This window comes from Armigeres subalbatus, chromosome 3 (assembly GCF_024139115.2).
Source record: "Armigeres subalbatus isolate Guangzhou_Male chromosome 3, GZ_Asu_2, whole genome shotgun sequence".
Taxonomy (NCBI): domain Eukaryota; kingdom Metazoa; phylum Arthropoda; class Insecta; order Diptera; family Culicidae; genus Armigeres; species Armigeres subalbatus.
In genome coordinates, this window is record NC_085141.1 from 306,726,423 (window position 1) to 306,752,979 (window position 26,557).

At 41.3% G+C, this 26,557-nt stretch overlaps 2 protein-coding genes across 5 annotated transcripts in view; one reads left to right on the plus strand and one right to left on the minus strand.

Annotated features, from left to right (window-relative positions):
* Positions 1-26,557, plus strand: part of LOC134225148 (WW domain-containing adapter protein with coiled-coil homolog) — a 56,181-nt gene that overhangs the window by 17,911 nt on the left and 11,713 nt on the right. Inside the window, exons 3-10 of one of the 4 annotated variants that reach the window (XM_062704990.1) lie at positions 1,835-1,940; positions 2,005-2,181; positions 2,251-2,704; positions 2,775-2,977; positions 3,037-3,721; positions 24,565-24,803; positions 24,865-25,040; positions 25,116-25,276. In XM_062704990.1, the coding sequence (XP_062560974.1) occupies positions 1,835-1,940; positions 2,005-2,181; positions 2,251-2,704; positions 2,775-2,977; positions 3,037-3,721; positions 24,565-24,803; positions 24,865-25,040; positions 25,116-25,276 (2,201 nt within the window). Of the gene's footprint in view, positions 1-1,834; positions 1,941-2,004; positions 2,182-2,250; positions 2,705-2,759; positions 2,978-3,036; positions 3,722-24,564; positions 24,804-24,864; positions 25,041-25,115; positions 25,277-26,557 lie in introns of all 4 variants that reach the window. The other 3 variants (XM_062704992.1, XM_062704989.1, XM_062704991.1) reach the window with 3 other exon arrangements.
* Positions 15,643-17,614, minus strand: LOC134225150 (cell cycle checkpoint control protein RAD9A). Its single transcript, XM_062704994.1, has 3 exons — positions 17,440-17,614; positions 16,476-17,365; positions 15,643-16,421 (listed from the first exon to the last, which is right to left on the minus strand). The coding sequence occupies exons 1-3, from the start codon at positions 17,471-17,473 to the stop codon at positions 15,753-15,755; spliced, it is 1,593 nt and encodes a 530-aa protein (XP_062560978.1). The 5' UTR covers positions 17,474-17,614; the 3' UTR covers positions 15,643-15,752.

Here is a 26,557-nt window from a genome sequence, read left to right on the forward strand (position 1 = left end):
ACCATTTATTTTAACTGACTTGGTTAATGGTCGGCTAACTAATAACAAAAAATAAAACTTTTATTGAGGGCACAGTCTGCTTCATGGATAGGTGTGCTACAAAAATGTGGAAAAAACACAGTTATTATAAGGAAATACCCGAAAGGCGTTTTGCCTCGGGGGTGGGGAGGCTGGTGGGGCGTTTTGAGGCCTCTTCATGTGGGTCACTTAGGCGGTAGAGGGATATGAATAATGTTCATCGTTCAGACAAATTAATGAAAAAATGCATGAGCAGATATGTACGCTGATGGTGGAAAGTACACATCTAAAATTGTTCGATTTCTGTGTACGTGGTATAAGAACAGTCCTTCCAAAAGAAAATTATTCATTAAGTATATGGGTGACGCGTCTTCCTCCTTCTGTACGCGGCAGGGTGATTCTCTGAATGGACGATTTTGGGTGGCGCATGCGATGCTTGATGAACTCCACTCGTACTGCGCGTTATAGCGCCTCCTAGTCAGTCTTGGTTTATTTCCGCAAACAGATTCAAATCGTTCACAAAGATGACCGTTAGCAATAACCTGATGACCGAGAAACAAAAAGATTTTCGACGTAACACTCGAGTCTGCAAGGACATCATTGATGCAGTCGTTGTTTGACAAGTCACCCACACGCAAAGGAACCTTAGCATGGCGTATATCGACAATAAAAAGGCGTACTACTCAGTACCTCACTTGTACCTGATTAAGGTACTGCAGTTGTACAAGATGATAACGCCATCAAGCTCATTCAGCACGCTATGGGGACGTGGAGCACATTACCGATGAATGAAAAGTGCTACGGTCCAGGACTCTCAGCATCAGGAGGGGCATAGTGAAAGGCGATACCTGTTTAGTCTGCTATGGTTTTACATTGCCCTATTAGAAGAGCACTGTTCTTGTCCATAGTTTTCCAAAGCTCTACGCGGTCTATACTGTCGTATGCAACCTTGAGATATATGAACAAATGGTGCGTTGGGACCCGGTATTCACGGCATTTTTGAAGCATTTGCCCTACAGTAAAGATCTGGTCCGTTGTGACAAATTTCCTCGAATTCATTCACTATTGGTGGTAGACGACGGAAGATGATCTGGGATATCACTTGTAGGCGGCATAAATGATGGTGATCGCTCGAAACTTTTCACAATCCAGCTTGTCGCCTTTCTTGTAGATAGGGCATATGATCTCTTCCATCCACTTCTCCGGTAGTGGGCTGCTTTTGCGGCTTATTTTGTTGAGCTTAGCGCCGATACCGTCCTTACTAGCTGCTCTTTTTTTATCTAGTCAGGTCTAGTCTAGCTGTTTATTTTTTATCTAGTCGAATTTCTTTCAAGTAGTATAATATCCGTCTTACGGCCATTACTATTCTAAATGTAGTAGTTTTACTGCCTCTAACCGCAAGTCGAGCACATCTTTATATGGCATCCTGGTTTAAGTCTGGTTTAAGATGTTTTCAGGTGGCTCAGTAGCCATTCATAATTTTGGTACAAAGTGGTACGTAAATCATTTCTATTAAGTTTGGTTATGTTATTGAATAATGCGGGTTGTCGTTCCAACGTGTAGCCTCCTTATAACCTATACAGACAACGAGGGTCCTCACCAAATAGAGATGCTCTTGATGTTAAACCTCATAAAAATATTCCCGGTGAAATTAAATGTACTATGATTTTAAGTTTCTTATTACCATAGGTTTGAATACGCTCTATATCAGAGGCTTCAATGTTTTCGGAATATATTTACAATTTGCTAGTCTAGCTTCGAATTTGGTGGTAAATTTATATTATTCTGATCCATATTTCTTTTGTTTTGTTTACAGAATTCTAAGTACGCCTCCAAGAGGGACTACGAACGAGAGGCTAGTCGATCGGGTGGCTATGGACGCGATCGGGATAATTCTCCGGCTGGAAGTTCGCTAAACAATGGCATGTATCGAATCGCCAATCAATCTATTGGTCTCGTTCTGATTTATTTTCTATTTCGATTCAGGCAATTATAAATCAATCTCACCAGACATGGACTCACCGCGGGATCGGGACCGTGATAGGAATCGTGATCACGATCGGGACCGAGACCGTGATCGCGGCGGTGATCGGTACCAGTATGGTATGAGCAAAATGCGAGACAAGGATCGCGATCGGGATTACAAAAAGGACAAATATTCGGGTAGGTTTCAAATCCTGACGAGGACAAGCAACTGTGATAACAAAAAACTAATAATAGCTTCCGTTACAGATTCTCTACGATCGCCGAAGGAGAAACGAAGTCGCAGTGATCGCGATACAGACCATCGTTCGAATCATGATCGGAGGTTGAAGCTGTCCGTGTCGGAGAAGCGTGGTGGTTCGAGTTCAAATTCAGATGATCGCGATCGTGACCGGGAACGGGAGCGTAGTGAACGGGAGCGAGAACGAGAGCGGGATCGTGATCGATTACGAGACCGTGATCGTGATCGAGGAGGTGGAGGAGGAGGGGGTGGTGGTGGCGGCGGTGGCGGTGGTGGCGGTAGCGGAAGTGGTGGGAGTGGAGGTGGCGGGGGTGGCAGTGGTTTAGGAGTGGGTGGCGATCGGGTGAATCGCGTTGGTGATTGGAGTGAACATGTCAGCTCGTCTGGCAAAAAGTATTACTACAACTGTAAAACGGAAGTTTCACAGTGGGAGAAACCGCGGGAGTGGATGGACAAGGAAAGGTAAGAGCGATGATATATTCTCCATGGGAATGTGCGATTAATCAATAATCGTTAGTTACGGTTTTGATAGGATCATGCCCAAGGATCAGCATAGAGATTATCGCGACAAAGAGCGCGATAGAGAGCGGGATAGGAATGATCGCGATCGCGATGATCGGTATTCGTCCTCTGCCGGCAGCCGGTCTACTTCGTATGGCAAGCATTCCAGCAGTAAAAGCAGTAACTCGAGGATACGGTGGCCGGCGCATGAGTCACATAGGAGGAGGCATGATGGTAACTAATATTGTTTATTAAATAACTATTTTATCTAATGTTCATTCATTTGTTTTCAGAAAACCAAGAAATGGATATCAGCCCCGGTGATTCGACACCAACATCAGAGGCCAACTATTCCCACTCTAGTACGCCGACCAACCAACAGGGGCACAGTAATAATGCAGCCAACAACGATGGCACCACTGCCGGAACGGGACTGATGGCAAATCAGTTGCCCCGATTGCTATCGAACCCGATGGCAACGCAGAGTGGTATTGCGATGCCACCCCATTCACAGTCACAATCCTCATCTAGCTATCCGGCAACGGTATCCACTTCATCTCCATCCGTACTGCAGCAACAACAACCGCACATGGTTGTTGGATCTAGTGGCGACCTTATGTTAAGCTCGAATACGCCCGGTCCACCGGGCTCGCAACAGCACCACCAACACCACCATCAGCAGCACCAGCAGTCGCAACAACAGCAACAGTTAGGCCAGTCTCCCCATTCATCTGTGAATCCATCCGCTGCCAGTGCGAATGTGTCCTCGTCGTCGTCATCTTCGTTAGCCGGATTGCCGAAAATTCTTTCGCAGATCACCGGCAACAAGACGATAGAACACAACGAGCTGAATCCCCAGAAAGCGCTGCAAACCATCAACAATGCATTGTTGATGCAAACGAGGCAACAGCAGAACCCCAACGGATCTGTGTCCGGTTCAGCGCTGGTGGATGGCAACGCCGGGGCAAATAGTTTAAGGTAGGTGTTTTTAGAAATGATTGTGATTGTGTTCTTTATGCAACGACAAGTGTAGGGGTGATCGGGGCAATATGGGCCACCTAAGGAAATCGTTCCGAAAAGCGCTGAAAAGCTCAAAAAACATCGTTCAAATGTAGTTGACTTATACTAGAGAATGTTACCTTTCATATAGCGTCGATGAATGACGAAAAATGCGTTTGGAAATTGTTGGAATGCACTTTTGAAAATGTATTGATTTCAATGTGTGTTCCCGACTATACAGGGCAATATGAGCCACCATTTGGGGCAGTATGGGCCACCCATCCAAAACGTTTATTTAGGCGAAAAAAGTATCGTAATATGGAAGAATATGATATTCCTACAACAGTTGTGAGTATTCCATACCAAATAAAATTAAAAAACCGCACAACAGCGGACTGAACCGATTTGTCACTCTTCACCGTTTGAACAGCCACATTTCAATTGGCCAATGGTAATTTTTTCTGTTTCAATCGCAGTAATGCGCTGTTGTAATTTTTCCGTAATGAATCTTACATATATGATAATATTCTTGTATTTGACTACAGAAATTTGAACTTGTTCGTATTTTAAGGCCTGATATCTTGCTATGTACAGGTATGCCCATATTGCCCCATAGAGACTGGTTTTGGAAAAAAAAGTTTTATGATAAATTCAGATTTGTATCAATACAAACATGTGTGTACAATATTCAAATTTAATATATCTTTTGATTGTGGTGTATTTTTACCTGTATTTTAATCAGTTTTGTGTCAAAACCTTATTTATAAATTTCAAATCTTATAATAATTTTGCCTATGCAGCGAAAATTTACATTTTCAAGTGTATTTTCATGTTTGAATTGAATTTTAATGCGGTTTTCACATTGATGCATATGTGTAGCATCCTCTTAAAGATCATATAACTTTTACATGCTAAAACTTGTCAATAAGCTCAAAATGACGGTGGCTCATATTGCCCCGTATGTTCATATTGCCCCTACTACCCCTATATAGACATCGCACGACTGTTCTTTGTCTTAATAGAATTTTTTAAATTCTGACGACGGCTTAACTTATGTCACCTACCACAAGAGCAATTGAAAAAAATCTAAATGTTTTTTGTTTTTAGCAAAGGTAAACGGAAATCTGTAAACAGACACCTGAGGAGGTTAACTCAGGTAGTGTGGGGATGGGTGTTATATAGAAGCTCACCCGACCCACTAGAACCAAAACCTTTTTGCCAATCCGTACCCCCGGTCCGCAGATAAGCAATTACCTCTTTTCAAAAGGACCTAAGTAACTTTTTTTTTCAAGAATTAATTTGGGTATTGCAATCAACAGACCAATATGAAACCTTTTGATTGCAGTATTCAAATTAATTCATGAAAAAAATGTTACTTGGGTCCTATCGAAAAGTTAAGCGTGAAATCTCTGGAGTAAGGCCTTAAGGTCTACACGCGTAACCATGGGTCTATCGACTTGTTTCAAAAGTGGTACATGCTCTTTGTGATCCTTAGAATAGAATGTGATCACTACATATGTTCTGCGCTATCCAAGAAATCTCTCAGATAAGGCCTCTGTCGTACTAGAAATTCCTGAGGAAAGATCTTGGGATCTATACGCGTAACCAAAGGTGTATCGACTGGTTTCAAAGGCGGGATAAGCTCTTTATGGTCCTCAGAATAAAATGTGATCACAACATATGTTATACGTTATCCAAGAAATTTATGAAGTAAGGTCTTAGGGTCTACATGCGTAACCAGAGGTCTATCGTCTTGTTTAAAAGGTTTTTTTTTTGTGTCTTTATTAAGGAGACTTTCAGCCCGAGGCTAGCTCGTCTCCGATTGTTTAAAAGGTGATAAATGCTCTTTATGTCCTTAATAATAAAATGTGATCACCAAATATGTTATGTGCTATCCACGAAATCTCTAGGATAAGGCCTCAGTTATACAAGAATTCCCTGGCGAATGGCCATAATTCGATTTCTTTCAGAAGTGGGACATGCTCTTTGTGGTCCGTAGAATAGAATGCGATCACAACATATGTTCTGTGTTATCCATGAAATCTCTGGAGTAAGGCCCTACGTTCTACACGCGTTAGAACAGAATGTGACCTTGCCATTTCTGCATTGGATACTGATGATAAAAATGCATTTACATCGTGCGCCCCCAGTCAGGATCGCCACTTGTTCTTGGCGCGAAAGGATGTTCGCTCATGTTCACCGCTTCTTCTGGCGCGAAAAGAAGGAGTGAAAATGTAATAGATTATGGTAAGGTACATTACCAATTCTTATACAAATATTCAAGAACATTTTGATACATTCGTACCGGATAACCATTCCGTGATGGTCTTTGGTTGATTTGTGGTGGAATTCCGGATTAAATCGCGAGAACTTTGGATTTCCACCGGTTGAAAAAAGCTATCGGCAAACTGGCGGGCAACAAGTTCGATCGTGTTCGACACGCGGTCGAGTGAAAAGTGGAAAATTCTAGATTAAAACTGAAGCTGTAAATCTGAAGATTAGTGAAATGTGGGTCTAATGACCGAAGAAACTCCTCAAATCCAACAGAGTATTATCCCAAGGATCCTTCTGGAAACTGCAATTGAGCCGCCGGTGAATAATATTTCGGTGCAACAACAGAAGCAGGAACAAAAACGCAAGGAAATTTCGAAGAAGCTCGAAAAGATTCTCGACCATCGTGATTTGGCGAAGGAAAGAATGCTCCGGATCCGTGAGGGATTGGCCGTGGCTAACATCAGCATTCATTGGCTGCGATTGCAATTCGAAACACTTCGTCAGTGTAACGATGAACTGCAGAAAACGTATCTGGATATTTGTGACCTTGTTCCAAGGGATCAGCGTGAAGGACACAAACAAAGCCATTTCCAGGACGAAGAGCTGCACGCTGAACTTTTTGTAAACATCCAATCGGAAATTGCAAAGTGGAATGCAGCTGAAGAGGAGAAAAAGCGAAGAAATATGAGTGACTTAGCTCCGGCATTCGTTCCGTAGCAAATAGCTCCACCCCTCATCTGCACGTGCCGCTGCAAACATTCGATGGCAGTCTCGAGAACTGGTACCCGTTCAAGTGCATGTTCGAAACCATCATGAGCAGGTATCCCAACGAGTCACCAGCCATAAAGCTGTACCACCACTTGAAAAATTCTCTCGTCGAAGGTTCAGTAGGGAAAATTGATCAAGACGTAATCTACAATAATGATTACGAATCAGCGTGGAAGATGCTCGAAGACGAGCGGCTCATCATCGACACCCACATAGACACTTTGCTCGCACTAGTGAGAACGGTAATGAATTACGGAATTTGTTTGTTATCTGCCAGAAACACGTCGATGCATTGAAAAACCGATCGTTACCAGTCAAAGGTCTTGCCGAAATGATCCTGCTCAATATTATTGCCATACGACTTGACAAGGAAACACGAAAACTATGGGAACCGCAAATCCCGTCAGATGAACTGCCCTACACCGAGATGATCGATTTCCTTCGAGAACGAAGCCGTATACTGCAGAAGATGAAAGGCTACAACGAACTACGTCCATCAGTTTCCACAAGACAGAAAGGTAAACCATTTGACATCAAGCCCGTCCAAAGCAGACATTTTGTGCAGAAGTTGAATATTCCAATGGAGCGCGTTAATATTCCAATCAGCGGAGCGAATAACGCTGCGACAGGAGTCAAGCATAAGCTTCATATCACGATTTGTATGTCCTTGTCCTACCGACGATTACTGCGAATCTGCCCATCACCAAGGTGGACGTGCGTTCCTGGATCATTCCTGCTAATCTTGCGTTGGTAGATCCATCGTTCCATACTCCCGACGAAATCCAAATGATTATCGGTGCTGAACTATTTTTCGACCTGCTCAAGACCGGCCGCATGAATCTTGCTGAAGGAACGCCTACGTTAATCGAGCTGGGTTTGATTGTTAGCGGTCCGGTAAAGGCGATTCAAATCGGCCCCACACATGCAGTTTGCCAATTAAACCACATCGATGACCAACTAAATCGCACTCTTATGAAGTTTTGGGAACTCGCAACCTGCATAGAAGCATCTCCATATATGCCAGCGGAACAAGCCATCGAGGAACACTACGAGCGAACGACTTCACGTGACGAAAGTGGTCGGTACATTGTCAAACTACCGTTTAACCTAAACAAGAGCCAACTTGGTGACTCTTTGGAAACGGCACGAGCACGATTTAACCGACTACTACGTTAAGAAAATTATTTTGAGCTTTTTAGTGAAATGTCTTCACTTGTCATAAGATGAGTTTGTACATCCCCATTGAATCCCACAACAGCAAAGCTGTTCGAGATACCATCCCACACGAACTCCAAGAGACGCTGTTCAACTTCGAAGAAGCCGATATCAACAACGTAATTAGGACTCTTGGCTTGGACTGTTTGGAATCCCAATGAAGACTACTTCACATTCAATGTTACCTTATTTGGATGGCAGAGTAGGAAACACGAGGCCAACCAAACGAAACGTACTTTCTGCGATTGGACACCTATTCGATTCGTAAGGATATCTCGGTCCTGTGACGACGACAGTGAAACTGGTGATGCATACTTGTGGAGGCTGAAATTGAATTGGGACGACGAGCTTCCTAACGAGCACTGTGGGCCACATTTCGAGAACAGCTTCCATTGGTTAACACACTACGAAGGAAACAGTGTATAATCACAAGTGAGGCAACAATACTGGAGCTTCACGGATTTTCGGACGCTTCCCAGCGTGCATACGGTCTTGTACATCTCGGTCCTGTGACGTGCAGTCTTGTACACTAGGTGCATCTCCCCTAATGGCACTGTAAGCTTGGAGCTAGTTTGTAGCAAATCGAGAGTGACTCCCTTGAGGCCAATGACTATTCCCCGTCGTGCTCTCAGATGGTGGTCCGAAGACACTCGGCGTGCAGTCAAGGCCAGGCGAAAACCCCTTCGGGCACTGAGAAAGCTAAGCACCAACCACCCTCTCAGGCCAGACGCCCTGGACTGTTACAAGGAGAAACACCGACAGTAAACACCGACAGGAGGCGGGTAAATGCGATTAGTGGGAAATCTAGGGGATATCCAATCCACCTCGATCAGGGCAACCTTACAATCTCAGACCCTGCACAAGTCGCGAACGCTCTCGGTGACTACTTCGCTTCCCTGGTAGCAGTTTTCCAGTACCCAGCCGACTTCCAGAAAAACATTGCTACCCGTAATCTCCACCTGCACACCACTCTTATTCCCGCTGCCCCCCGGCTGTCTGCTGAACCGCCCTTTTTCAGCAGGAGAGTTGGCCCATGCGCTTGTCAAGTGCAACGGGAACTCATCCGGGCCGGATGAGTTGGGGTATCCCATGATTAAACGGCTGCCTCCGACCGCGAAGGCCCTTTTTCTTCGTCAACAGCATTTGGGAAAACCGCACTTTTCCCAACGAGTGGAGAAAAAGCTATTTTATTCCCATCCCGAAGAGCAGTGTGAACAGTCGCGATGCTTCTAAATTCAGGCCAATCTCCCTGACCTTGTGTGCGTCAAAAACCGTTGGTCAATCGGCGACTTAGGGAAAAACTAGAAGCTGACGGAAGTTTTGGCCACCGTCAACACGCTTTTCGCCCAGGATATGGCACCAGCACATACTTTGCCAACCTGGGTAGTGTGCTCCAAGAAGCGTATGAAGAAGGCAAGAATGTTGACCTAGTGTCGCTTGATATCGCCAAGGCTTTCAGCCGGACCTGGACCCTTTTGGTCCTTAGAGAATTACAAGACTGGGGTATCACAGGCAACATGCTTGCTTTCATCAAGACCTTCCTCTCTCGACGAACCTTCCAAGTGCTTATTGGCGGCACAGCTTCGAATGAGTATTCTGAGGAAACCGGCGTCCCCCAAGGGTCGGTCATAGCAGTAACACTTTTCCTTATCGCTATGGACGGGGTCTTCAACGTTCTGCCCGCAAACGTATATTTGTTTGTATACGCAGACGACATCTTGTTGGTCGTAGTTGATAGAACACCTGGATGGACCAGGATCAGAACTCAGAACGCAGTAAGCACCATCTTTCGCCGGGCTTCATCCGTCGACTTTGTTCTGAACGCCAGTAAATGTGTCTGAGGACACGTATGCAGCGGCCGGCATCAGTTAGCGGGACCATCCATAAAACTCGGCACGAAGGCCATTCCCAACCGGAAGATCGTCCGTATACTTAGCGTCGACATCGACCGGAAACTCTCCTTTCTACCGCACTTCCGGGCGGTAAAGGAAGCTTGCAAACCCCGCGTTAATCTCATCAAAACTCTCTCAAAAAAACACCGCACTAACAACAGGAGCACAAGATTAAACGTCGGACAAGCCATTATCGATAGCCGCCTGCTCTATGGCCTAGAGCTTACATGCCCTGCCTACCGAAGCCTAATCAACACTCTTTCGCCTGTTTTTAACAGCTACGTCCGGACACACGCTATGTTTAAAGGCAACTGTTATGCAAAGTGAACGCACCTCGGATATTAAGCCGTTAGATCATAGTTTTTGACCTCTAGTTTAAGGATCTGCATCGATTAAAATATTTCATCGGTGAAATTTTGATTTTTTTACTATTTAAGGTAATATTTTTAACCTAAAAACCTTTTCCGATTTTTTATTTTTTTTTTTTTGAAACAAGTTATACAAAATCCAACCATTACTTTTTTTTCTTGATGCTTTAATAAACATTTTCATATAAAAACATTTTTCATATGATGAAAATTGTAGAAGTTATATTAAAATTAATGTCAGTCTTAAATGTTCTTACGGTTTATTATGAATAGATCTGTAGCCTTCCTTAGCCGTGCGGTAAGATGCACTACTACACTGCAAACCATGCTAAAAGTGGCTGGGTTCGATTCCCGGTCTTGTCTAGGAAATATTCCACCTTCCCTGGGCATAAAGTATTATCGTATCCTCATGATATACGAATGCAAAAATGGTAGCTTGGACTAGAAACCTCGCTGTTCATAACTATGGAAGTGCTAAATGAACACTAAGGTCCGAGACGGCATATATCAGAGTGCACACAAAAAAAAAGCGTTCATGAATTCGCGTGAACGGTGTACAGGCTTGTAAATATTCGGCAGCACTGGATGAAGGTGATGTTTTTGTATTTCATTTTTTTATTTTCTTTCTTCCTTGAAATCGATCTCACCTTCCCGAAGAGGGAACGGAGTAAACAACAGAACTCACATCACCCAGTGCGCCACGAATATGAAATTCACCACAGTCAAATGTACACATTCACCCAGCAAATGACAAAAAATCACCACGCGTTTATATGGGGCACTCACATTCATGCAGTAACGCACGAACTGAGCAGCCTGTCAGAGCGACTTGTGTTGGGTTGAACGCTAAATTGAATGGTTGGTGCTGGAATGATTTTTTGGCTGCCCTACAGTCGCACTCACGACGGTGGCGATGAGATTGACCGTAGAATATGCTGAGATCCATGTATTTCACTGGTGATTTGAAGCTCGGCTGCTATCCAACTGTAACAAAATGCGTCTGAATAGAAGTCCAACGATGTTAAACTAAAACAGCAATCAACTACCTGTCATAGACTCTCCAAAACATTATAATAACCATTGTATTATTTTTCTTTCAAAACACCCCATCTCACTAAAAGACTTCGTCCGTTGCAGTAATGCCCAGTGAAACCAAGTTGAGCGTGATGAGTTACGTTGACCTCTGATGTCCAGACTTCAAATTTGTCTGGATGTTTTTTTTTTTTTTTTTTGCTACAGGGCCGAAGATTTGGTGGACCAATTCCACCAGCTAATGTAGCGCTGGAGGAGGGTTTCTCCTCCTTCCAGAAAATGATTATGAACACAATTGAAATAAAATTCCTTGACCTTGACTTGATTAAATTCTGTTTCTATGGTAACAAGTGATGCAGGGTTGCTGTTTTTTTATAAACACGTATGAGATATGCAGAAATATATGTTCGGTGTCACCAGTATTTTTAGTATAATTTCTGCTACTATCATCATATGAAAATTGTTTTTATATGAAAATTTTCCTTGAAGTGTCAGGAAAAACATGTGGTGCCTGGATTTTATATAACTTGCTTCAAAAAAAATTAAAAAATCAGAATATATTTTTAGGTTAAAAATATCCCCTTAAATCGTCCTACTTGAGCTTTCCTGCTCTACTTTTCTCTAACTCATCGTAATTTTCATCACTTTGAAAACTCTCCCTGTTTTGAATTTCTTTACTGGTAGGAAAAAACTGTCCTGTCCTGGTTTTACTTCCACACTACACTAAGTTTGTACGTTGCCGTGCAGTACTAACATTTTGTTAGAGAATAGAAGACATTGGTGATATTCTTCGGGCGTATAGCTAGTCTGCGTTTTATGAAAAAAAAAAAAAAAAAAACGTCGCCCTTTTCGTGATCGTATCATGATTTGCTTCTACTGAGGGCAGCAAAATGGACACGAATTATAATTTTTTCAGGTGGCCTCTATTTTATACCTCTTTAAGGCTCTACAGCTTCTCTTGGTAGTTGGTAATGCATGGTAATGTGCACCGTAGAGAACGAATATGTATATGACTATTATGACTGATGAAAAATTTACAGTTGTATGACACGGTGCAAATGGTTTGATCTTATTATTGATTATTTAAGCTTATAATTTTGTCACTAATTTTAATACTAACAGAGAATTTGAACCATACAATGGTTAAAAAGTAACATTTTTTGTAACTATTTTCTACTGTTTTTTTAATTTTCTTTTGTTTTTTTTTTCATTCCCAAAAGAAACTATAAGATGCAAAATTAAAACTGTTAATCTTTTTATGTTGAGCTTTGATTCATGCAATTAGTTTGAAGGTTCATGATATTAATAACTTTCTACGAATTATCATTCATTCTGATGGGTGTAGAAAAACAAAAGCTGTAAAAACAAACATTTTACAATACTTGAATGAAATTTTACCAAAGTGTCTTTCATACCCCTTTCTTTTGAACCCTTTCAATGGTGGAACACAAATCATTTTTATTTATTTATTAAAATTAAATCATTTTTTATTAAAATGATATTTTAAAGGTGGGGAGTCCCTTCATCGACGGCTGTGCTCAACACTCGTCAAGTCTGATTGTCCACCATGCACTAACTGTCTTTGACGCATTAACAAACAATCCAACTTTTGCTCTTTTGTATTTCATATTTGGGTAGGGAACGATTGCCATTTCTATAATGAATAAATAAAATCAGCAAATTATTTGAATCAAAGAATTATTATTTTGGTGCAGACAACATGGAATAGGATGAATAAACTAACTAGCTTGTTATTGCGTTTGATACTGCTCCCTCTTTTATCCCATCTATCTAGGATTCAAGATTAATATTTTCAAGATTTGGACAACTCACCTGATTCTAAACATGATATTTTGGACTCGATTTTGGAGAGATCAATTTATTCCAAAACAAATGGTGCTGATGAAAGGACCAGGACAAACGATGAAAGATGTATTTTTCAAGCTCGGAAATCTGGTGAGGAAATTCCATTATATATATATACATATTCATTTTTATTGAAACTGTATGATTATATACATATAAAATAACCATCAGGGCACCCGATTGAAGCGATTTGGATAGGAAGAGTGGAATCGCCAACTTCCTATTGTTAACATCTCGTGGATAAAGGGCGGGCTCTTCTCCCCATCTATTGGGTCAATCTGGGAAACGAGGGCTAGATTATAATATTGCATGTACGAACTTTCTTCTGGAAGGAGATTCTCTATTCATCCCGTGGATTCGCATAAGCGTCTTTGCTTATGGAACCACCCCACCCATTTTTGGCCCTTCATACACTGCCGTGAATCGCATATTTGTCCCATATGAATAAGAAACTCAGCAAAGATGGGACAGATATGCGATTCACGGCAGTACAGGAGTCTGATGAAATACAAACAATAGCATAATCATGATCAAATCGTTTGTCAGATATGGCCAGTGCTATCGGCAGGTGCCTTGCTACAATAGATGGTAGTATCATCATCATCATCATCAAAAATATCCCCTTAAATGGTAAAAAAGTCAAATTTTCACCGATGGAATATTTCAATCGACACGGATCCTTAAACTAGAGGTCAAAAACTATGACCTTACGGCTTAACATCCGAGGTGCATTCACATTGCATAATAGTTGCCTTTAAACATAGCGTTGGACAGCCTCTGGTTTACTCCCGTCCACTCCCATTGAAGCTGCATGTGCTGACGCTGGCATCCTCCCTTTCCGGCACCGTATTTTAATGGCCATTTGCTGCAAAGCCGCCTCTTTCGCTGCCCCTACCTCAGGTGAAGTCAGGATCCCTCTCCTCGATGAGGCTGATCGGATCCTGAGAAGTGTAGCCGGTACCAGCCTCCCCCCAGTGGCGCGGGTCCACTGGCACGGAGCGAAGGGCTGGCTGGCGCCTTCAGTAAACATCGACCGCACCATCGCTTCGCGTTTTAAAAGGGGAGACAACACTGAGCAACTCCGACGGTCTGTTTTAGAACTGCTCGCAACACGCTTCTGGAACAGCGAGATCCGGTACACCGGCGGTTCCGTATCCAGCCGAGGAGTCGGCTCCGGAGTCTATGGACCCAATCTGGCCATGTCGGAGAGCCTGCCACGCCAGTGCAACATTTTTTTCCGCTGAAGCCGCCGCCGTCTTTGTTGCGGCCACTATCCCAGCAAATAAACCAATCGTGGTCCTCATCGTGGACTCTGCAAGCATGGTTGCTGCCCTCCAAAGCGAGACACCCAAGCACCCCTGGATCCAGGGAATACTATCAGGAATGATACCCGGTACTACCTTTGCCTGGATCCCCGGCCATTGCGGCATAAGGGAAAATGACGAGGCCGACGCCCTGGCAAGTGTCGGACACGAGGGTCTATTATACACCCGTTCCGTCCCGCTGGCCGACGTTAAGAAATTGACGAAGAGCGTCGTCGGCCAGGACTGGGCTTGGATATGGAGCAGCAACAGGGGGCACTTACTTAGGAAAATTAAAGGAACCACCGACTCCTGGATTGAACCAGCCAGCCAGAAAGAGCAGCAGGTCATCTCAACGCTCCGGACTGGCCACACAAGGGTCTCTCACAATTTTTTTTTTCACCGGGCCATTTGTGAACTATGTGACACGGAAAATAGTGTAGAGCACTTTGTCTGTCGGTGTCCCAAATATGACTACCCCCGAAATCTCTACGGAATTCCGGGTAGCATTCGGGACGCACTGGCGGATGATGAAGCTGCAATGGCTGCCATCTTTTGCTTCCTGAAGGACGCCCGTTTATTTCACGAAGTCTAGCACCCCGATAGCTCATAACATGAAACCTCGGGAATGAGGCCTTTTACAACAGGCGAACGGGCATTTCCTAAATATAAGTTTTAACTACTCTTGGTGAACCAAAAATCCTACTGTCCAAGTTGTTTGACAATTCGTAGGCCTTTCAATGGTTATTGTCCGTCTCTCATCCTTCCGCCGTATCAAGCAGATTTTAAATGCTTTGTTGAAATCGAAACTGTGTTGAGAAATGTACAAGGCTTAGGAGCACCGATTTCTTATGAAAAGCACCCTCTTGGTTTCCAATCGTTCAACAAATTTCGAATAAACTGGCGGTTTACCGATTTTTTAGGCTCTTGTAAAACTATGGGAGATAAACAAGACAATTCGGAAGTTTTAAATAAAACACTTGCAAGTTGAAAAAATTATTATTATTAAAATTATTAAAAATCTTTTAGTGGAATGTCTTAAACCTGTCTTACGACGAGTTTAGCACTATTTCATTTGATTCCACAACGTTGTAATCTTTACAGATACGTGTTTCGACCTCAACTGTGAAGCCTCGACTTGTCGAAGAAGACTTTTCAAAAAACGTCCTAAGTAAAACCAGCCATTTTTGTGAACGTTTGGTTGAAGGAAACATAATTTATTCTTAACCACCGAAAACACTCTGTTTACAACTATTAATGTCATATTAAAGTTTCCGTAGCGGGAATAAGCTTATCAATTGTCCTCCGGATCAGAGTTTTCAGCAAAAACCGTGTTAACCTTCCGCGGATCGAAAGTATCTTCAAAACATTTGCGGAATATGTGCCTCATTTTGTCCTCTTTTCGTTTCCGGTCAGCAACCGCCTCGGGGGATTCTGGGACACTCTCAGGAATGTTGACCACCGAGAGCCGAGAAGACGTCGACGGCAGTGGCTGAGCTGCTCCCAGCCCGGTGAAAAGAGCTTCTGAACGAAGCTGTGTTAGGTTGGGTCGCTTGGCGTTCTGTTTGCTCTGAGAATCGTTTCTTCGTTTGCCGCTGGAAGTCGGGGTGGCCACCAGCTGCTTTTGGGTTTCGGAATTGGGATCGTTGGAATCACCGGCAAAAACAATGTCGTATGATTCTGGATCGTCTTCCGTCCGCAGGGGTGGATTGTTCGGTAAAGGAACCGCCGGTAGATGAGCAAAACTATCGGCAGAGTGGTGCGTGGAAAGAGTATTGAGACCATCGAGGAAGGATTCCCTGTTAGCTTCGTTGGAATTTGTCTTGGTAGGTGCTTCGCTCCGTCTTATTTGTGGGGTTCGTTGTTGTTGAACAGGCTCTAAATTCGTCCGCTGATGACTGTCATCTGCGCGTAAGCAACTGTTAACAGATTCTGCTCCAGACATTTCCGTTCGATCACTGGCCTGTTGAAAATTAGATTGTAATTTTTCTGAACATGTGTAGAACTAGTAAATTACCTGACTGATGGATGTTCGACACGTGTCGATGCGTTCGCTATCTGCGTTTCTCACGGGCACTACTTTCTTCCCACCTAGTTGATCCGTCAGCTTTCGATTTGCTCGCTGGACGCTTCTGTTTTGCTTTTCCAGCCGGGGTCTCATCGTACCCATTATGAAACGAATCTGCAGGACGTCGTCCTTCTTCATTCGTATCATCAGAGGCCCTCCCGCCTGGTCAAAGTTCATTTCCACAATCATACGGTTGTGTTCCGCATAATGAGCCATGGCCTTAAATTCCTTATAGCAGAACGTTATGTTTGAATCGGATTCCAAGTCATATAACTTGAAGGCCGTGCATCCGATTGAAAGCGATGACCTCATTGTCGTACGGTCCTTATTGGTATTTTCTATATAATTGGAAACGACAGTTTCGTCGCATTTAACATCGAAAGTAACTTCTTTGACGTTGCGATGGAAGTGCATCAAAATTTTATTGAACACTTTATGGTCCCCTACCACTTTATTGGCGAAGCTTTCCGGCAAACGCAGCGAATTGATGTGCTCATGTTCAAGCAGCGGAATGATGTGCGTCTTCAAAATATCCGACTTGCACTGGAACTGGAAGATAATCTTTTTTCGGTCGACCTGCAGCCAAATTTTGCAGATCTGGATCGTGGCCAACCGTTTGAATATCTTCAGCATCGGTTTGATTGAAACTTTGCAGTTGTTCTCCTCGAAACGGTCGTTTGCACCCTGTCGGAAGCTAATGAAATACTTTAAACTAAAGTTAGCCATCACGTAGGCCGTATTTATGGAATTGATGGCCTTGAGTGACAATCCCGTTGGAAGTGCTTCCAGGTATAGCTCATTCCCGATTCTGGAGAAGAAATTCACCGTTCGGGCAAGAACTGATGATGGGGATGAAATTATAAAATTTAGGTTAGGATCGAGAGTATCTAGCGACTCAAAAGATGATACTTACTTTTCATATTCCTCCCCGTGATGATGCAATTCATTTTGGATAACTAAATTTTGTAGTTTTGGTGTAATTTTGTTACAAATTTGAAAATTACCGAAAGCGGTGCGAAAAACAAAACATCTTTTCGTGTTGTCACTTGTGCATTCTTTTGACAGCTGTTGGCTTTCAACTTTACCACAGTTGATTTTCGCTTATTTGGCAGTTTGATTGTCACTGGCGGTCTTTCGAGTTGACTGATGTTCGGTTGCATTGAAAGTTGACGACAAATCATATTCCAAAATTTGAAATTATTGTCGCGCTTATCTTTTTCTAGACTTTCGCGGCGGTCTTACTCTCGTATAGGCTCGACTGCGAAGGTAGACGTCAAGATAGCCGCCGGGCAAAAAGATAGGAAAAATTTTCCCTCTCAAAACAAAACCACGTGCTTTTCGCCAAATGACAGCAGTACTCGATTGTATTAGTGAGAGGCAACCGGAGTCACTGTGTACAAGGAGAGTGTTTATCATGACAAGTGCATACGGTGGGTAAGATTTTTATTGACTCTGTCGTGTTTAGTGACTGTTGCGATTACCTGAGAAGGAGCCAGCAGGACGCCGCAGTATTCTATATTTTCTCGAGATGCATAATAATGTCGTTTTCGTTTTTGCGGTGTAGCTACACTCGTGCTACACTTTTGCACCGAAAATGTTCGTTTTTGATTTTCGTGCTACACCACACGGATAAACACAGAAACTCATTAATGAGTAAAAAAGTACTCATTTTTAGTTCAAGTATGTAGCTGTCAGAAAATGGGGAAAATTTGACAACTTGAAATGTGTAAAAAAATACCCATTTTGAGAATGTTGTTTTGGTTGGAAAATGATTATCTTTTACTCCGAAATGGTTGAAAATATACTTAGGAGAAAAATATTCCAATAAAAAGTAAAGTGTTTTTGTATATTAAATCTATAATTTAAATTTTATTTGAGTTGCTCAAGTTTAATATTACAACCGTCAACAACATGGGAGAGCTAGTACGTGCAAAAGTAAGTATGCGCTTTATTTTTCACTTCGATTTTATTCCTCATGTTCTATAAAATTTGTTTCGGCATGCAGGTGTCACGAGAGCCACATAATAGACACAGTTCAACATGGATCATATTGCTGAATTTTCTGCGAAAACCCATCAGCGGAACGACACAAGGATTTCCGGGTCGAAATTCAGGAAAAAGACGGCACATCCCAGAAAAAAGATGACAAAAATTCGCCCAAGATATGCCGTCTTTTTCGGCTTGGGAAAACTTGTCTCTTGAAACTCTTTGGCAAAAGCATATTTTAATTTATATTTATGTGACATATACCTAAATAAACTTATTGTGTTTATCTTGGTGTTTATATGGTTTCATTTGCTTTTTTATTTGAAGTGAGAAGAATTATTGAAATTATCGGTCGTTGCCTAAAAAAATATTCCCAAAGCGAGTAAAATTTACCCATTAAAAGTTCTGAATCATTCTCGTAAATGGGTTAAAAAAGCCCCATTTTTTGACATATATTGCGTTTACTCATTAAAGAGTAAACAATGTTTTACTCATTTTATGAGTAGATCCACTTATTCTTCGAAAAGAGTGAAATTTTACTCATTAATGAGTTTCTGAGATTGTCCGTGCAGTGTAGCATTTTTCTTGCACTGAAACAAGCAGTGTAGCACCGCAGAAAAAATCAGAGTGTGCCGTGTAGTGTAGTTTGTTGTCAACTTTCTCCCGTTGTTATTGTTTTCTTTTTATGGTATCCAACAGCAGGCCTGGTAGCGAGTCACTTTTTAGTGACTTGGTCACTATTTCGAGTCTAGTCACTAAAAAGTCACTATTAGCATCCAAAAGTCACTAAAGTCACTATTTTTCTGAATATGATCACTAAAGTCACTATTTTTACATTGCCTTTTGAATATAAAGTACTCAAATATTACTTCAAAGTTCGCTCTTTCTTGGGAGAATGGGACTACACACAAATTGGAATAAATATTATGCACAATTATGACTATGTTTTATTAACAAATGATTAACTTTTACATATGCATAAAAATATGAAAAAGGTGTAAAACTTATGCCTTTTATGCATCAAATTTTACTCCTTTTGTGGGTAGTCCCATTCTCCCGCAAAAGAGCATACTTCTCCACAAAAGAGCCAGTTTTGCGTATAGTAAAAAAGTTAAAAATAAAAAATCATTTGTGCCAAATATGAATTTGGTAGCAATAAATAAAATTAGGGAAATTTGTATACACCAAAGAAGTTCCAAGTGTGTTGAGAAAATCGTGAGGTTATTTTCGATTCATGTCGAGTGTTGACTATAACCTTTTTTCACGAATGGAATTTGTTAAAATGCGAAAGATTGATCTCGTATGTTGGTGAGCGGTTAAGTGACAAGGATAGTGAACAGCCTCAGTTTCATCACATGTCAATGATGTTTGATGTTTCTCAACGTTAAATCCGCCTTGCAACCCTTCGGGATGAGTCTCGAAAAAGAAATTGTAGAGCAAGTTATGTCAGAAGTAAATCTGGCACAAGCCATTAGGCTAGATGGTGTTTTGATCGAGCGTAAAAAAGGGCTTTACGAAAATGAGTTGCAGATCATAAGCAGGAAGTCGTGAAAGAAAAATTACTTGATTAATGTCTTCTTCACAGAGAAAAATAAAATGACACGACGCTGCTTATTTTTCATAACGAGTGTGTTCATATTTAGTGTGATTTAGTACTCCTAACTCCGGTAAGATTTATAAAGGACATGTGCGTATAAAAAAAACTCGCGAATAAAATTGCTTTAAAAAAGGATGGTGTAATGCAAAACTTTTTGATTGAAATTATTATAGAAATATATTTTTTTTTATAAAAAAAGGATTCTTTTTGTCAACAGTTAAGAATAGATACCCGAAAAAACTAGAGTGGAGATGAATGAATTGGTCGGATTTTAAAAATCTTCTTTCATATACATAAGAAAGAATGTCTGTCTGACCCTAATAGACTTGGAAATTACAGAACCGATTAGCATGAAAATGTGTATACAGAGGTTTTTGGGGCCGGGGAAAGGGGGGCTCCCATACAAATGATTTTCCTCAGAATGCTACGTCGAGTTCAAAATCTTAAAAACTTCATTTAAAATTGTTATTAAACCATAGTTTAATAACAGGTGAAATCGTATTTCTAAGACTTCTTCATTATTTTAATTAGTTTATATTTTTAAAACAAATGGTTTTTTAAGCTTTGTGAGTCCAAATAGTTCATCGTCTAGGAATCAATTAGATCATTATATTGTGATTCTCGAGATATTATAGCATTTTGCTTATTCACCTCAGCCTCGCTTAGTTGTGCGCCGCTAAGGTATTTTATCATATTGTGGTACTTACTCATTTCAAGTGAAGAATATAACATCACGAATTAAATTCAATTGCACTAATAAGATTCACTCAAACAATATACCAAACGCAACGCAGGCAAAAGAAAAGAAAAAAGCTACTAAAACTCGATCAATTTCACTAAAGAATATCTTTTTGTATAGGGACGACAATATAATGCGTACCTTAGAAGCGAATGTGGAAAAGCTCACCGAAAGCTCACATCTGTTTGACATTCGTTTATTTACTTTTTGCATGGCGCACAACTCGGCGCATGGGACCCGGCGCGTAACCGTTGGGCCAGTATGCTAATTTTAGAAAAGAATCGCAATATATCATTCTTTAGCTCAGGGCTGCCCAACGTACGGCCCGCGGACCGGATGCGGCCCTCGGCTCCATTTTTTGTGGCCCGCGGCGTGTAAGAAAAATTAACTCAGATTCTGCCCGTCAGCTTTTCTAGCTGGCTCGGGAAACTATTTTTTATTATTCATTATTAAATATGTAAGTTTTAAATCATATCTCTAAACGAAAAATTATATTATATCTAATTTGAAATGATTGCATAGAGCGATCTCAAGACACAAAAGTTTGATGTAGAACAGTAGCACGAGTAGTTTACGTTTACGTTGAAAAAAGAAGGAAGGCCGGTTTTCTTAACTTGCTCAGAATGTTTTGCTTTATTCATCGAATAACATCTGAATCCAAGCATTCTATGAAATAGGGTAAAATGCCCAATAGTGGACCCCCTTGTAGCGGAATTTTGCTCTCCCCGTCACAAGGAGTAGAACTTTTCAACATTTTAATTCTGCTTGATTTCTAATAACAAGCTCTGCATCTCCTCTTCACGATACATACATAAAACACTCAAATACACGACGTTTTTCGTTGAAATTAACATTTTAAAGTCTGAGTGAATTCGCCCTATAGTAGACCCCCTTGGGGTCCATAAAAGGAAATTGCTTTCCTGTAGTCGACACTTCATTTGATTTTCATGTTTCGTTTCGGGACGTTCTTCTTCCCTATTATGGACCCCCCAAAATATTCCTATAATGGACACTCTCGTGTTTATTTTTCATAGAATTGTAAAAAATCATCTAATTTTACTTTACATAGCATTTCTAATGCATGTATTCAATTCATAGGACTGTAAGGTAGGTTCTTCCAATGGAATTTCAAAGCAAAATGTTTACATTGTGCTGAAAATGCAAAAATGGCTGGAGGGTCCACTATTGGTTGGGGGTCCACTATTGGGCACTTTACCCTATGATATTTGGCTCAGGTAGAGAACAAAAGTTGGTAGAGCTTCAAAGGTAGAGTGCTCAGTCAATTCAAATCTCCATTAATTGATTCAAAAAATGATACAGTGAATACGAAGTCAGAAAATGCAGTACGGGCCAATTTTGCTGTTGGTAATATTTTGGCAAAACGAGTGAAACCTTTCCAGGACGAAGAGCTTGTTAAGGAAAGCATTTCGATTGTTGTTTAGGTACATCGTGTGTCCTAAGGAAATAGCCTCCTTCAGTAGCACTAGTTTGCCCGGAACACGTTGAAGAGTAAAAGTTCTCACAAACAAACGATGAAAATACTGACGTGAAAACGTGGCAAAGGTGACTGTCTTCATAAGAGGAATTGATGGTCATCTTCGAATGACAGAGAAATTGGCAGCCTTGATCCCTATACTGCCGTGCCAAGCATAGTTGTCCCATGTCTTTTTTTACGATGCCATTCCCTCTATGCTGGCGGTGTCGGATTTTTTCAGATAAGTTATTTCTCTATCAGACTTCATGGCTAGGCTTGCCAGCAATCCTTTCTAGACCTTAAATCCGTTGATGAATTCTTTTGTTGGCCACCAGGGAGAAAGAAGGCCATCAACTAAAAACGACATGGGACAACTACATATGCTTGGGACGGTAATATACAGGGAGCAACTAACTGGCAAAGGTAAAGAGCTGGCTGGTAAAGTAACGAAATTTCCATTTTTCAACACCGTTTACCGATGTGAATAATTTACCTGAAATGTTTCAAATGGATCCCTAATGCAACGACGAAAAAAAAATAAACATGAACGGTTGTTTGAAAGCATTAAAATCGTGTTTCGTTTTTTAGTGAATAAAAAACACTGATAATTTTGAAAATATTCAAGAAGTTATGTATCGAATATGTTCTGGCCCGCCAGCAAGTGTGAATTCTAAAAATTGGCCCGTGGCTTGAAAAGGTTGGGCAGGCCTGCTTTAGCTGTTATACAAAAAAACTTCGAGCTCATATTAAACAATAAATGTTGTAATTATCAACATAATTTTGTGTAACAACTTGTAACTCACTTCCCGTTCCCGTGACGCCGGGTAGATACGTGGTGTGTTACTTAATATGATGCTATAATATGATACCATGGTCACATTGCCAATGAATACCATCCTCAATATCCAACTCCGTGGTACATGGGAGTGTTGCAGTCACTGGCCTCTTGCTACCATCATCTCTGTCCTCATGGTGAAGATGAGCGTGGCCAGTATCAGTAATCTTCATCCTTTTGTTGTTATTACCTTTACTTGATTTCTAATAGCATTCTAGATAAGGATATCAAAATAAAACACTAGTTTGCAATCTTTGAATTATATCATAAAAATGCTAATGCAACTTCTAGCTCTATCCCCGGTTTAAAACTTACAAAAGTCACTATTTGGTCACTTTTTCTGCAATTGAAAGTCACTATTTGGTCACTTTTTCGTCATCGTTGGTCACTAAAGTCACTATTTTGAACGGCATTCATCACTACCAGCCCTGCAACAGGTATTCATAACAAACAAACCCAACTGCACTCAAAACGTTCGTTTTTGCCGTGCAAAATGCTGCACTAAACGGTGTTGCTACACCTTAAAAACGAAAACGACATAAGATTTCAATGAATTTTGATGGTCTATAGACTATAGTGTGCTAGCGGAGGGTTGGCATGAATTGAAATTTACCTTTCATTGATAAGTTTAAATTATTTTGATTCTATTTGTTGAATGAAAATCGGGCAAATGTTAACCCTTCCCTTCCCATGTGGTAGCTGTAGAGCTCTACCAATATTTGCACATCTTTATAATAACATTTTTTGTAAAAAAATAGTGAAACTATCGAAAACAATTTAGTAAATATTGATTTATATGTAATCAAAAACTGTTTTTTGTCTTAGCATTTTTCTCAAAAGCAATTCCTTCCTATTGAAACCTTTTAAGCCTTGTCGTGGAAAAGAAAGGGTTAAGATAATTTGCATCACTTTTTCGATATTTTGTTTTAAATTTTTGAAAATAGTTAGAGGTGTCAAAAAAAATCTTTGGGAAAGTTGACCAAGCAAAACAATCTAATAAAATTGTCCATCGAAATGTAATAATGAATAATTTCATATTTTCCATCTGTATCATAAAATTAGAAACGCATTTATTTGAAGAATTATAATTCCATGAATAGAAACTAAATGATATTACCGATTCGATGAATGGTAAATTTCTATTCGGGTAAAAAAAAACAAAGATTTAAACGTCGGTTTGACAAATCTGATAGCACTCCTATACGCAGTATTAAATTCAAATTACGATTTCCAAATGCTGATCATATTGAACAACCAAAAAAATATCACCGAAGAATTCTCCGAAAACACTTTTGCCAAGTCTCCATTCTACATTCTGATTCACTAGTTTTACTTAGGGATCCTATAATGATTATAGGATCCCTAGTTTTACTGCAATAATCACATATTCTCCTTGTTCACCCACAGGGAACACGCACTGAATTCTCCATTGTACAATGTTTCCAACCTATCACACCCCTCGACGCCGATGTCGTCCGGTGGCAGTGGACTACTGAACCACAGCAACCACCAGTCCAACAATCTGAACTCGTCGAATTCGGCGGCCAATCTGAGCGGGGGAAGCAATAGCAGCCAACTGCTCAGCGGGGATGGTCCACCCACGCCCACCCAGGAAATGGACCTGGTGTTACCGGACCATCGGAAGAGTAAGCCACAATAAGCCCATACAGTTGAAGATCCAATCCTAAGTTGTAATTTGTTTCGCAGTGGACGGTACGAGCACGACCACGACAAGTGCCGTGAGCAGTCTGCAGGGAGTGATGACATCGTCCCAAAGTGGCCGATCTCAAGGACCGAATCTGACACCCAGTTTAGCGAAGTACTTCCGGGCAGATTTGATATCCCATGTGACGGGATGGCCGTCGGAAATACTGGAAAAGACGGTAAGTATCGGGTCGCGAACTAGCTGCACCTCCCATCAACACTGCATTGCCGTGTAATTAACTAATGCGGGCAAGTTGGCTTGTGCCGTGATGTTGCTTCCGTTTCAGGTCCAGAAAATGTCGGAGGAGGCCCACATTCTCGGTGATCTACAGTGCAGCAAAGTATCGGCAGATTTAAAATGTGCTAGGAGTGTAGTTAGAATAACGGAAATAACGGCGACGCTGCAAGAACAGAAGTAAGTATTATCTGCACAGTAAGTCTACACGCATTTCTATATTTATTTAAAAATTGAAGAAAAAATAGAATTTCAGTTCAATCGAAGCTAATTGCCTATTTTCCTGGTATTGAACCACCCGGATTGATAATTACTATGTTTAAATACTTTTTGTCCAATTACATGTGAAAGATTTAGTTCGAAAAATTTATTGGAGAGTAACCACTTCTTTCTGTGAGGTTTGAACCCTCGACCCCAATATGCTTGACAGGTGCTTTCCCTACTAAGCTACGAAGGACCTCCGTCGTCCTCCGTGATAAGCCCAAATTTCTAAAAGAGTAGCCGAACTTTCTCAATTCATTCTCCGCGTCAACTGCTTCCATTTGAAGAGGAAGAGAAGAGTATCGTTATGGAAAGTGATCTCTCTTCAGTGAAGCTCCCTAAAAAAATCAAAATATTTCAAGAGCGTTTAAAAATTAAGACTGAAATAATCAGAAAATTAGTATCGTGAATCTCCGTAGCGGTGGATTCTATGCCTCGAGATTCAAAGTTGACATGCTATTAGTTTTGGAGAATCTGTGAAAGTGCGTGTCAGAGGCCGTTTCCATTCCATTGGCCGAATTCTGAAAGGAAGGTGATCAGTGACAGCAGAACGGCCTAATCTACATGGAATGCGATCTAGAATCACCATCATATGAGAACGATGACGAACTCCTGAAGAGACTCGACAAGGAGACGATACGACGAAAGCGGTGAGATAGAGGCCAACCTGTTTTGGATGACGATGAAAAAAGATTCTGTCACACACGGTGGACGAGGAAGGAGGGTCACTGAAGCACAAACCTAGGGGGGAAGTAGTGAAGCCCTTGCCGTTTGCTTTCATAGTATCCTAGAACCGGAAGCTTCTTCGATGAACTAAAGCAAAACGCGGGTGCAACCATCACTTCAGCTGAGGGTACGAAGCGTGGTAGACAGCAGTTGCAACGAAGAAAGGTAACCTGTACCAACTGAAGACTAACACCGAACGAAACCTGAAGGTTACCACCGATAATAACCGACATCGTGCGGACCAGGATTTTTTTGAAACCATTGTCGATACCTCAGCCACTACAATATGGTATTTTGCTTGAAACAAAGAAGAAATCCCATCATTATCCGTTCAAATCAGGGCAATGTTGTATAAGACCAAAGCTTTAGGTCAATTACATCGGGCCAATGAAATTGTTCAGAACTATAATACAACAGGTTATTCCTCGCATCAAAACCGAGTTGCGGAACGTGACAACTGGATGTTGCGTTCGT